Source organism: Rhinatrema bivittatum, chromosome 2 (assembly GCF_901001135.1).
Source record: "Rhinatrema bivittatum chromosome 2, aRhiBiv1.1, whole genome shotgun sequence".
In the NCBI taxonomy this organism is placed as follows: domain Eukaryota; kingdom Metazoa; phylum Chordata; class Amphibia; order Gymnophiona; family Rhinatrematidae; genus Rhinatrema; species Rhinatrema bivittatum.
The window spans coordinates 284,625,149-284,639,121 of NC_042616.1; the positions used below are offsets into that span (position 1 = coordinate 284,625,149).

At 41.4% G+C, this 13,973-nt stretch overlaps 1 protein-coding gene across 1 annotated transcript in view; it reads left to right on the forward strand.

Annotated features, from left to right (window-relative positions):
- Positions 1-5,142: 5,142 nt before the first annotated feature.
- Positions 5,143-13,973, forward strand: part of CNTNAP2 (contactin associated protein like 2) — a 2,918,762-nt gene continuing 2,909,931 nt past the window's right edge. Inside the window, exon 1 of the mRNA XM_029589581.1 lies at positions 5,143-5,317. Coding sequence (XP_029445441.1) covers positions 5,170-5,317 — 148 coding nt within the window. The 5' untranslated portion in view covers positions 5,143-5,169. The remainder of the gene's footprint in view (positions 5,318-13,973) is intronic.

Below are 13,973 nucleotides of genomic sequence, written 5' to 3' on the forward strand. Positions count from 1 at the left end.
AGTAATGCAGGGAGGGAGCTGTCTCAGACTTCACCATCCTCCCCCCCCCCCTCACCCACACACCATTCACTAGCTGGGACATGGGGGAAGTCAGGAGTGAGGGTCAGGCAGCTCCCCCCTGTCTGTGAAGCCAGCCTCTCACTAGTAATGCAGGGAGGGAGCTGTCTCAGACTGGTATCAGGGTTAGGGCACTGTGTGCAGGAAGATCACAACACTCCTGGTATTAATAGGGATAGGGCACTGTAAGAGATGACTGTAGTAGATTGAATAAAGATCTGATGTTTCTGCTCTCCTCACACCAAACAAAAACAACACACAAGCAGAGAAGCCCTTCTTACAAAGCTGAGCTAGTGAGTTAAGTAGGAGGAAAAGTAAACATACTGGTGCCAGTGTGGCTACTTAAAAAATACACTTACCAACAATCAATTACATATATTTGAACTGTGTACAGTTCCAGCCAGGACCACCTTTCTAAAATGCACAGTGATTGGCAAATTCAACATGCACTAGCATTTCAGGTGCCTGCTAACAAAAATAATAAACAAACAAGTTCTAGTCACGTGAGTGCTGATCATTACATTACTTTTTTTGTCAAGCTTCCAACTGTTTCCATTTCACATCCCCCCAACCATATTGGTAACATCAATAGATAAGAGCACAGCCAGCCAATAGGAATACATACATACATATTCATTCCTAAGTGACCTTTACTGACCTGGGAAGTGTGAACACTTTGTTTCATTTTCTGTTGGTGTTCGTTAGTTTCCAGTTCCATTTCCCATCCCCCCAACCATCACCTCAGTGGTAACCTTGGTAATATCAATAGATAAGAGGGCAGCCAGCCAATAGGAACACATATTCATTCCTAACTGACCTTCAGTGACCTGGAAAGTGTTTATTTGTATCATTTTCAGTTAGTGCGCACTAAATCGAGTTAGTGCGCACTAACGGGGAGTTAGTGCGCACTAACACGATTTAACGATTTTTAACGATAAATCGTTAGAATTTCTATTGTATCGTGTTCTATAATGATTTAAGACGATATAAACATTATCGGACGATAATTTTAATCGTTGAAAAACGATTCACATCCCTACTCTAGGGTACCATCAAGCTAGGGTAAGATAACATAGCACAAAATGTAATCTTTGTGAGGCTTTCCTCACTCCAAATGACATCAAATCTTCACAAAAGTGCTGTTTGTACATCTCACTCTACTTGCAAAACTGGCCCCTAAAACCTAAAACACCACCAACACTTCATCTCGACCTATTAGATGGCTCTCCTATAGAGATATAAATAGGTGCACAGAGTAAACCTTCCCCAGAGGCTCTCTTTCCCCCCCCCTCCCCTTCCCTCCCTCCCTCCTTCCCTCCACTAGCAAATCTACATAGACAGTATGTACACATTGCCTTTCTGGTTCTGCACATCAGTCTTGGCCCTGCTTCTTCTTATTTGGAATGTGTGAACATGCATGTAAACATGCCCTTCCTGGCTTCTTAAAATTTGTGTTGCTCACACGCTTATGTGGTTGCTTTTGCACAAGCTTCACTTTTAAAATTCTCCTCTTAAGGCTCCACCCCCCCCCCCCCCCCCCCATGTTTGTCTATGAGAAAAAAAATAAACTTAGTAAATCAGGCCCTTTGAGAGGAAAAAGGGATCTTATGTTCTCTGTATTAATAAAAATAAACCTGCCAATAACAACCTAAGCATGAACCTTTTCTTGAAAAAGTATGATAAAAAACATTGACAAAAATATACCCAGTGATTAAACCCATTCATCAACCGAATATATTTTCAGCATCCTGTTATGCCCAATAAGCTTCAGCAATTATTTGAATTAATTAGGAATAATAGGATAGTCTGGCTATGTTTTGTGAAAAGATTACATACATTGCTTATTTATAACTCAAAATATAGAGAGTTGGATATTCAACAATGAGCGGGAAAGTTAACCAGGTAACTCCCTGCCTGAAATGAATGGCTCTCAGGTCCCCCCCTGCCTTAACAGCTGACTAGACTGCTGCAAGAAGCCATTGCAAGTCCTGTTTCTTTGCAGTAGAGGACACCATTCAAATTGCTACCACCCCCAACTTCATAGGGGCAGCCTGCAGTCAGGCCATTCCATTATTGGGCCTTCGTCAAAAGTCTGCCTCTTTTTGGGGCCAAGAGTATACACTATGTTTTTTGTAGGTACTTTCTTTGAATTTTATTTGCCTTAAACTATATATAGTGTTGAGATTTTGGAGTCTTTGGTTGTGATAGTGTTTTGCTATGAATCAGGCCCATATAGTAAACTGCACGGGAGAGCTGGAGCCCCGAGACGAGCTCCCGCTCTCCCAACGCGCGCCCAGGCACCTCTCCTGGGCACGCGATTCAGTATTTAAATTAGCGCCCGCACTAATAAGGAGGCGCTAGGGACGCTATTGCGTCCCTAGCGCCTCCTTATTGGCTGAAGTGGCGGCTGTCAGCGGGTTTGGCAGCCAACACTTAATTTTACTGGCGTCAGTTGTCGAACCTGCTGACAGCCACGGTTTGGGAAAACGGACGCCGGCAAAATTGAGCATCCATTTTCCACCCCGCGGGCAGATTTTTTTTTTTTTGGGGGGGGGGGGCCTCAGACTTAATATTGCTATGATATTAAGTCAGAGGGTGTACAGAAAAGCAGTTTTTTCTGCTTTTCTGTGCACTTGCCCGGTGCTGTCTGAAATTAACTCCTGCCTTTCACAGGAGTTAATTTCTGAAAGTAAAATGTGTGGCTTGGCCAAACATTTTGCTTTCTGTATTACGGGTGAATACCTAAAAGGCTCATCAACATGCATTAGTTTCGGAGGGGGGGGGAGGGGTTGGCCGCATTTTTTCCACATGCTATTACCCCTTACTGTATAAGGGGTAATAATAGCGCATCAAAAACACGCGTCCAAGCGGGGGCTGTGCGCTCTGGCAGGCGTAACTTGCACGCGCCGGCCGGCTGCCGGTGCGCAATCCCCCGGCATAGCAGCAAATGGATGCTGTGCTGGAGGCCTCGGTCCTGCCCCCGCCCCGCGGCGCACACAGGGCCCGGCCACGTACATAACTGCTGGAATTTGTGCGCGTAGCCAATTTAAAATTCTGCTGTTAGTAACTTTTGAGGGAAATCAGAAGGAACTAACAGTTCCTTCATTTTCCTAAGCTGTCCTGTAAGTAAAATCAGCTCACCTGCTTTCTGTGAAATCTATCTTCTACCTTTTCACTTAGACTACCTGATTTGTTGTTCTTGCCTTCTTGTTTCTTTGCAGTACGGCATGGCTTATTTTATCCTTCCCAGATCATGAGAGTAATTTGCTGGATGTTTTCCCATTGATCTTGCCAAGATCCATTAAATCCAAAGCAGATCCATGAACATTACAATGAATTTATGGAACACTACCAAGTTTTAGGGATGTGCATTCCTTTTTTTTTTTGTTTGTTTCTTTTAGGTTTGGTGCATTAAAACACTTGTGCACACTAAATTGAAATAGGAGCTCTAAATGGGATTTTGGGCACACTAAAACAAATTAATGTGTGCTAAATCAAAATAAAATGAAAACATCATGAGAAAAAAATATGAAAAACAAAAATGTTTTGGCTCAACAGACCTACCAAGTTTAAAATGGATCCTCTATATTTGTAAATAAGAAACCAGAGCCTAGTGAAGCCTTAGCCAGTGAAGTAACAATTGGCTACCATGTTGATATCCTGGTCCTATTATGTTTGTATAAAATTTTGATAGAATTCTTTTGTATTGTTAATGATATTACTGGAATTAAGATGAGATGTACTATGCACTATGAAAATACATGAGAGAGATTTGCATACAATAGAGACAATACAAGCAAATCTACTTCATTCATATTCATTGCGGATATCCTGAAAATCTGGCAAGTTTGTGACTCTTGAGGACTGGTGTTAGCCTCTCCTGTACTAATCATTATTCTCCCAGCACGCGCACATGGAGACTCAATTTTATAACATGTGCACATGTTATAAAATCTACTACCCGTGCGCACCTACACGTCCGATTTTATAACTGCATGCGCATGACGGGTGCTGATACTCGTGTGCAAGGGAGGAAGTTTGTTACATGCATCCAATAAATGAGTGAACTGGTGAGGGGGGGGAACTTCCTTAACCCCCTATCTACCCTTACTTAACTGCTCTTCCGAGCAGCAGCAACTTGCACGGGCCAGCCAACTGCCGGCTCATGCTTCATCGGGAGGCGCTGCTTCATCGGGAGGCGCTGTCCTGGCCAGCCCACGACCTGCACCTGATTCTCCCCAGCCCGCCTCTTTTTTTTTTAAAGCTGGCTCTTCTGCGCATAACAGAAGATACGTGTGTGGCCATGATCTTTTCAAAATACTCATGGTGCACGCATGGCCCGGATACGCACCTATCTCCCATTTTTTATGCGTGCCGTCCTTTTTAAATTTATCCATAAATGGGTAAAATCTTGTATTATGTAGACCCTTTAGTGTATTATTAGCGTTTTTGTGATATATGTCTGCATTTGGTTGTACCCACCTAAGGTGGTGTTTTCAAGGTAGACATGCTATAATTCTAAGAAATAAATAATATGATGCAGTAATGCAATCCACTATATAGATGATATTTTTCTTGAATATCAAGTGCCATAACATTTTCTTGGGTGGGGATTAGCACTAGGGAGGGGTAGAGCATGACAGAGCCAGGTGTTGACTGCACATCTGACTGTGTTTAATTTCATAATCCAATTCAACAAACCTGTACATTTTGGTTTGAGAACATCTTTTAAATAAATTCATGAATCCCTAGTTAGGAGTTCATTGATCATAGGTATGGATTTACAATACTAAAATTAAATCCCTTTATAGCATAGCATGGAAGATGTCTGAATACCTTTTGGTAGTTGACCTACTAATAGGAACACTTCTTCAATCATCATGTTAGCATTTTTTTCCAGTCTCTATTTTTTTCAACATTTTTACTCTCATATGGTCAAGTCTCAAGAAACTCTCATATCTGCTCAAAATGCATTTTTTTTTGTGTGCAGTCCTTGGAGTCTTGAAGATGATCATATTTTGTAATACAAAATAGCTGTCTTTTAATTTTCTGGCTTTGTTTAAATTCTTTAAAGTTATTCTGAACTTTTAAAGTACTACACTAATACATTGCATGCTTTACAAATCTTTCTTAATTTGTGTCTTTTCAGAGAAATGTGATGAGCAGTTGGTCTCTGCACTACCACATTCATCCTTTAGCAGTTCTTCACTTATGTCCAGTATCTATGCTCCAGGCTATGCGAAGCTAAACAAGAGAGATGGTAAGATGAGTTTGTCTTTTCACTTATGACATGGTATGGATTTATTAATTATTTAACTCTAATTTGGAGGACCCATGAAAATTTGTGCAGAAGTCATGATTTTACTTGTGTTTTCTACTGGGGCTGGTATGCAAATAAGCCCAGCACAGCATTTATGCACGTGCTTCCTACACACAACTTCACAAAATAAAAGAAGTGCACCTTACTGAGATATAGTTTATCTATCTTACAGAATTTAGTAGGGATGTGCAGAGCAAAATTTTATGTTCATATTTTTTATGTCCGAAAGGGGGTCCCACTTGCGGCCAATATGGACATAAAAAAAATCCAATGAGTTGGGTATATGTACATATGTGCAAAAAAAAAATTTAAACCCCCTCACCCTCCTTAATCCCCCCCCCCAGACTTACCACAACTCCCTGGTGATCGAGCGAGGAGTGAGGACGTCATTTCTGCAATCCTTGGCGAGAAGCATGTGACGTCGGTGGCACGTCGAGTGACGCGGCGTCACGTGATTCCCGGCTCGTTCGCGCCGGACGGCTCGTTCGGCCCAAAAAGAACTTTTGGCCAGCTTGGGGGGGCCTCCTGACCCCCCCAAGCTGGCCAAAAGTTCTTTTTGGGCCGAACGAGCCATCCGGCGCGAACGAGCCGGGAATCACGTGACGCCGACGTCACATGATTCCCGGCAAGTTCGCGCCGGACGGCTCGTTCGGCCCAAAAAGAACTTTTGGCCAGCTTGGGGGGGCCTCCTGACCCCCTCAAGCTGGCCAAAAGTTCTTTTTGGGCCGAACGAGCCGTCCGGCGCGAACTTGCCGGGAATCACGTGACGTCGCGTCTGAGTGACGCGGCGCCACGTGATTCCCGGCGAGTTCGCGCCGGACGGCTCGTTCGGCCCAAAAAGAACTTTTGGCCAGCTTGGGGGGGTCAGGAGGCCCCCCCAAGCTGGCCAAAAGTTCTTTTTGGGCCGAACGAGCCGTCCGGCGCGAACGAGCCGGGAATCACGTGACGCCGGCGTCACTCGACGTGCCGCCGACGTCACATGCTTCTCGCCAAGGATTGCAGAAATGGCGTCCTCACTCCTCGCTCCATCACCAGGGAGTTGTGGTAAGTCGGGGGGGGGATTAAGGAGGGTGAGGGGGTTTATATTTTTATTTTGGCTCAACAATCGCGATTTCCCACATATCGAACATATCTATGTTCGATATGTGGGAAATCCGATCGTTTATGTCGAATCAATTTTTTAAGTAAAAAAAAAATATGAGTTGCGTTTTACTAATGCGGTCAATCCGAATGCACACCCCTAGAATTTAGCATGTGCTGTTAGCCACTGCCGTGTATGTAATACTGACACTAATATCTTGTTCGTTTTAATTATGGTACTAAAGCTGTGTCCCTGTTTTTCCACCTACATGCAATAAATTGCGTGTCATAGTTTAATGGGGAAAGTTTCAGTTTCCTTGCAGCATTAGTGTAATAAGTGACTTTTTTTTAGAAGCATTTATAAATTAAAACTGTTGCTTCCTTGCTTAGCAAAACTGAATTCAAAAGACAAATGGTGACATGCAAACAACTCTTTACAGTCCTTTTGTTTGTTAGGTATTGAGGAATGCAAATGTTAAATGTTCTTAGAAAGACAATGGTAAGGGTAACTAACTGGGAGGTCGAAATTCAGTCATTGTCCAGTTAGCAAGGTAAGCTGGATAAACTTATCCAGCTAACTTTGGAGGTATATTTAGTAGTGCAGCCACACAACTATCTTAAAGTTAGACGGCCGGCTTTATCCAGATAACTTTAGGGCAGCTCTTTGGCATGACCAGACTTAGCTGGCTAACTTTGAATTTTGGAGTTAGCCACATAAGAACATAAGAAATTGCCATGCTGGGTCAGACCAAGGGTCCATCAAGCCCAGCATCCTTTTTCCAACAGAGGCCAAACCAGGCCACAAGATATAAATATACGCAAGTAACAGACTTGCATGCATCACTTTGACAGGTTGTAAAGTAGGAACTTGAATGCATAAATGTTGGCCCTGCCCGGGAACAACCCTGGACTGCCCCTTTTTTTTTACACCTGCATTTTTGCTCACACATGCTTACTTACAAGGGTACATTTGAGTTGATTGAATAAATAAATAAATAAATGTATCCTATTTTCTTACTTATTTTTAGATTATGTTCTGCTTTTTGGCACTTCAAAGCAAATTAAATTCAGGTGCTGTAGGTATTTCCCTATTGCCAGAGGGCTTACAATCTATGCGGGCACCCACTATTTTACATGTGTAAGTGCTAATTTTACACACGCAACTTTTGAAAGTTCACCTTTAATTGTATTATGTAATGATTTTGATGTGTTTGTTTTATGTTTTTCTTTTCTGCTCGGCCGCTCCCCTAATTGCATAAGCATGTTCCACATGCTGATTCTAAATCGCAGGCGGCGATATTCATGTAGTCCCTTCCATAGATGGTGGGAAGTTTACATTAGCAGGCCTGTGGGTACTTTATACCCAGGGTTCTGGAAGATCATTTTCAAAGAGAAACTTCCTGTGGAGTTTCCCTTTGAAATTTATATTTGCATAGTCTGTGAGTGCAAAGACTTTACATCTGCTATTAGTGTGGGTTGGAACAGTGCACACAGAGATTTTAAAAACTAATATTTATATGTATGTATCCTCTCCCAATCTCCCTCCATCTCCAGGAAGGCCCTTTTCATATTGGTAAAAGTACACATGCTGTGTAATAGTAACCACTTTAAAACTGTTCAGAGGCTGGGCAATTTTCAGAAGCCCACACATGTTTACTTTTGTTAATCTATATGAAAATTGGTCTCTAAAGGGATGCTTTGTATGGCGGGGGGGGGGGGGGGGGAGAGGGGGAAGAATGCAAGAATAGATAAAGGAAGTTTTAATAGGTGTAACTCTCTATAAATTCTGGTTAATGCTACAAGAGAACTCAATTTATCCTTAAAAGTAAATGGCAAACCCTTTGAGTTTGGCCATAATTTCTAAAATATCCTTGCTGATTCCTAACATGCTCCTGGTGTATTATGTGACATCACCATAAACAAAGCCATTTCCTTAACCTCATGCAGGGCTTGTAGTAGTGGTAATGGAATACAAAAGGGCCTGGGATCCCTAGTGACTAGAGGATGAAAAAGAAGAAATGGGGTAACCTGTGGTAACTTTAGGTGCAATATTTCTGCATGGGGGTAACCTTCATGGAGAAGCGGTGACTAGTACTACCCTTAACAGAAGATAATGTGCACTGAGCAACAATTACTACCATAAACAGAAGCGATGGGGGTAACCTGCCCAGAGCAGAAGTTACTACCCTTAACAACTTGCTGGGCACGATGGCTCATTTGTAAGTTATCTGGCTAAGTACCAACTTTTAAATATTTATTTGGGGCACTTACCCAGGTATGATCAGTGTTTAAAAATACCATCTTACAAGCGCACTCCATATGTATTCCATGCAATAAGAAAGGTGGAATGAAGGCCAAACAATTCCCAGCATTATTAAAAGGCAAGGTGAGAGAGGATATTTTAGCCAAAAAAGTCCTTCCAAAATCAGAAGTATCCATCTGAAGAAAATTGGAAAAAAGCATAGGAAAACATTTACAACATAAGCGTTGTAAAGTTAAATGTAAAACATTGATATGACAGGCTGAGAGAATTTGAAATGAGGTTGGCCATAGAGCAAAAACTCATAATAAAAACTTTTTAAAATATATCTGAAGCAGGAAACCTTAGAGGGAGTTGGTTGGACAGTTAGATGATTGAGGGATTAAAGGGGCTCTTAGGGAAAATAAGGCCATCGCCAGAAGACTAAATTAATTCTTTGCTTCTATGTTTACTAATGAGGATGTTGGGGAGATACCCATTCCAGACATGATTTTCAAGGGTGATGATTCAGATGAACTGAACTAAATAGTGTCTGGAGATCTGAAGATGGTAAAACAATGTAACAAGGCAATAGCTAAAGCCAGAAGAATGCTGGGCTGCATAGAGAGGTGAATAACCAGTAAGAAAAAGGAGGTGATAATGCCCTTGTACAGGTCCTTGGTGAGGCCTCATTTGGAGTACTGTGTTCAATTCTGGAGAATGTATCTGAAGGAGGATAAAGATAGGATGGAAGTGGTCTAGAGAGGAAATGGTGTGGAGTCCTATGGTCCTATCAGAAGCCCTATGAGGAGAGGCTGAAGAATCTGAATATTATACCCTGACAGTAAGGAGATGGAGGAGAGATATGATACAGACCTTCAGATACCTGAAAGGTTTTAAAAATGCACAATCACCAAACCTTTTCTGTTGGAAAGAAATCAGTAGAACCTAGGGGTCATGAAATGAAATGAGGGAGGACAACTCAAAACCAACATCAGGAAATATTTCTTCATGAATAGGGTGGTGGATGCCTGGAATGCCCTTCAGGAGGAGGTAGTGAAGATGAAAACAGTGAAAGAATTTAAAGGGGCATGGGATAAACACTGTGGATCCCTAAAACTAGAGGATGGAAATGAAGAAAAGAGTGCATGGGGGTAACTTGCTGTTACTACCCTTAACCAATAAGCCTACATACTGTTAAAGCAACTCCATCAGTGCTCTATGCCTCAACAGCAAAAGGAAAAGTGGAATGGGATTCAGACAGCGACCAGAGGCTCCAATGTTTTTGGTCTGGGGAAATAAATAAACATGAGGGTAACTTGCTGGTGCAGTGGTTACTACCCTTACCCAATAAGTCTACATACTGTTAATGCAACTCCATCATTGCTCTCTGCTTCAATAGTAAAGGGTAAAAGGGAATTGGATTCAGACAGTAACTGAGGGCCCTGACTTTTACGGTTTGGGAAACTGATAAACATGGGGGTAACCTGCATGGCACGACAGATACTACCATAAACTTGCTGAGCAAACTGTATGGACCATTTGTTCCTTTTCTGTAGTAGGCCAGATTGACAAACTAAGAAGAAGCAAATCACCTGGACCAGATGGTATATATCCCATGGTTCTGAAAAAAACTAAAAATGAAATTTCATATCTATTAGTAACAATTTGTAACCTATCATTAAAATTGTCTTTTGTACCTGAAGACTTGAGGGTAGCCAATGTAACTCTGATATTTAAAAAGGGCTCCGGGGTGATCCAGGAAATTATAGACTGGTGAGCTTGACTTCAGTGCTGGAAAAAATAGTGGAAACTATTGTAAAGAAGAAAATCACAGAACATATAGAAAGACAAGGGTTAATGGAACACAGCCAGCATGGATTTACCCAACCTGCTACATTTTTTTGAAGGGGTTAATAAACATGTGGATAAAGGTGAACCAGTAGATGCAGTGTATTTTGATTTTCAGAAGGTGTTTTACAAAGTCCCTCATGAGAGACTTCTAAGAAAACTAAAAAGTCCTGGATTGCAAACTGGTTAAAAGACAAATAGAGAGCAGAATTAAATGTCAATTTTCTCAGTGGAAAAAAAGTTAAACAGTAGAGTGCCTCAGGGATCTGTCCTTGGCTAGATAGTTTTCAATATATTTATGCATGATCTGGAAAGTTATACAACAAGTGAGGTTATCACATTTTCATAATTAACCACTCATTAGCAGAAGGATTGGTTTCAGATAAGGCAAACCAAGCTGTAATCAAACCAATACTAAAAAGTAAAACTGGTAGAATAGACGATTGGGACAATTACTGACCAATATCCAGCAAGCTTTTCATTGCTAAAGTCCTAGAAAAAGCAGTGTTAACACAATTAGAGAATCACCTAGAAGACAATAGTATACTATTCCTGAACTAATTCGGATTCAGAAAAAAATCACTCAACTGAATCTCTACTCATTTCCTTAGCTGACCCTGTACTACAGGGGTTTGACAACAATGAATTATATATGCTAGTACTAATTGATCTTACAGCAGCATTTGACAGAGTTGACTGCTATGCCACCAACTGAAAGAAATTGGAATAGATGGAAATGATTGGAATAGATTGGAAATTGGAATAGATGGAAATGATAACAAATGATTAACCTCCTTCCTAAAAGACCAAGATATTTCAAGTCAAACTGGACAAACAATTATCCGACACCTTCCCAATTGATACAGGTGCCCCCAAAGTTCAGCTCTGTTGGCCACTCTATTCAACATTTATTTGTTACCAATATGAGCTTTACTAGAAAACCTAGGAATTAAATTATTTCTATATACAGACAGCATTCAATTCTATATCCCTTTCTACAAAACTTTTGAAAAAACTGTGTCTCTATCAACATACACGAAGGAAATACAACAAAAACTATCTCAACTGAAACTAACTGAACCTTAAGAAAACTGAAATTGTGTGGTTAAGGAGAGAGACCATGATAATCAAACCATCAACACTAGACCTAGGAATCAGTAATGTTGCTCCCTCTGATTAAGTATAGGACCTAGGAATACAGATCAGTGAGAACTTAAGTATGAAAAAGCATATAAGCAAATTAATAAAAAAAAAGGCTACACCAAGCTGAGAATACAACATCGGCTGAAACCTCTACTACAATACAGACTTCCACACTGTCTTACAAACACTAATATTTTCAAATTTAGACTACTGCAACTCCCTATTACTAGGCCTACTTTCAAGCTTACTAAAACCAGTACAGCTATTCCAAAATGCCTCTGCTAGACTATTACAAGGGACCAGGAAATTTGACCATATCACCCCCTCACTGATGGCACTGTACTGGCTTCCTGTACAAGCCAGAATTCATTATAAAGTATTAACCCTAATCTTCACTATCATCAACAATAATGACTAATGCTTTTTAGGAGTGACACTTCAACACTACTCACCAATGAGAACCCTAAGATCACAAAACAAAGGACTTCTAACGGTGGCTTCTATCCAAAACACACATCAAACGCAAATAAGGGACCAAATGTTTTCCATAGCAGGCCCCAAGTTGTAGAATTCCCTTCCAGAGTCACTAAGCCAGTTAACAGATAGAAAGAATTTCAAACATGGTTCTTTAGAAAATCCTACGATTTAACATAAATTACCAATATACTGATAACATCAGTACAAGAGACAATGGCAGTGAAGTGAGCAATACGTAATGAATGATGTAAAGTGTATAGGTAGTAGAATTAGAATCTACATTAGCTGTAATGTCGACTTTTAAAATGTGCGAATATGAAGTCTATAAATTGCTGTCATGTTGACCAAGAATATGTACGAATATGAACAAGAACATAAAACTGCTATGATGTAGACCCAAATTATGAGTGCTGGCACAGAACGTGATTGTCATCCAAGAATATGAAGGGTCATTTTCAAAAAGCCCAGCTCTGTGCATAAAACCACATATTATGTACGTAAATGCTTTTGAGAATTACCCCCTTAATCAGTGCAAAATTAATTGCATAAAAGAAATGTTCCTGGAGGGATGGGACATTTCTTAGGTGTGTATTCAGTGTATGTGCACACCTTAAATTTTTAAGAGATATGCGCATAAACAGCATGCTACTAATTTAGCTAATTTTATCCCCTGTTTTACTTCACTTTATTGAGGATGTTTATACAGTTAACCACATAGCAACCTTGCATTTTTAAACCTTGTATATGAGAAGAATGCCTTGTTCTTCTCGGTCATGCCAGTATGCATGTAACTTTGTATTTAGATTCCTTCTAAAAATTTGTCACGACAGGCTGGGATGTGGGGATCAGGGATTACTTCAATAGGAGTAGGGTCAGACTCTGGGGTAAGGCCAGACTTGGTCTTCTGCCTATACAAGCCATCTCCCCCACAAGTTGAGCCCTATGATTCTGGTGGCCAGCAGGACTTAGCTAGAACATGGCACAAGCTGGGAGTTTAAATTCTTCTTGTTTTGAGGGAAGGCAGGAGCTGGATATGTAACTAAGGGCAAGGTTGAGGTTGGAGACCAGGCCTGGAACAGGACACAATGCTGGGAGAGAAGACAGACAAACAAGGGCTTGAAGTGAGGGCAAAACCTGGATTGGGAACAAGGACTGGACTGGACAAGTCAAGACAAGGACAGGACTAGAACAAGCAACAATATACAAGAAGGCCCAAACAGGGCTGGCTAGGCGAACCTAGAGGGCCCAAAGGCTGCAAGGCATGACAGGGCAGCTCAAAAGGTCACAGAGTGAGGTGGGAAGGCCACAGAGGAAGGCCACAAGGCAAGGCAGGAGGCCAAAGTAGGCCATAAGGTACACAGGAGGCTGAAATGGCTGCAAGGCAGGAGGCCAAGGTGGATCACAAGTGAAGGCAGGAGGCTGAGATGGCCACAAGGCAGGAAAGCATGGCAAGGAATGCCAGGTCAAGGAGCCAAGGTGACGCAATGAAGCGGCAACAAAAGAATGGACATGCTGTGTTAAGTAGGTCTGGAGACACTGCCTCATAGGATCAGTCAGAAGGCAGCTAGCACAGTTGTGAGGGAGACTTGCTGATGACCTCTGCTGGTGGAGGGCTGTGTAGCAGGCAGAATCATGATATTTATTCATTTGTGTATTTGAGTCATATATTGTAGACAAACTGAAAAGCCCTCTTCTGCCAATAGTTGTTCTATAGTCTGATCTATTTTCAACATTGTTGAGGATATTCTAAAACACACGGCATAGCTGCTTGAAAATGATCAATAGTGCTCTCATTCTAGCCTGGGT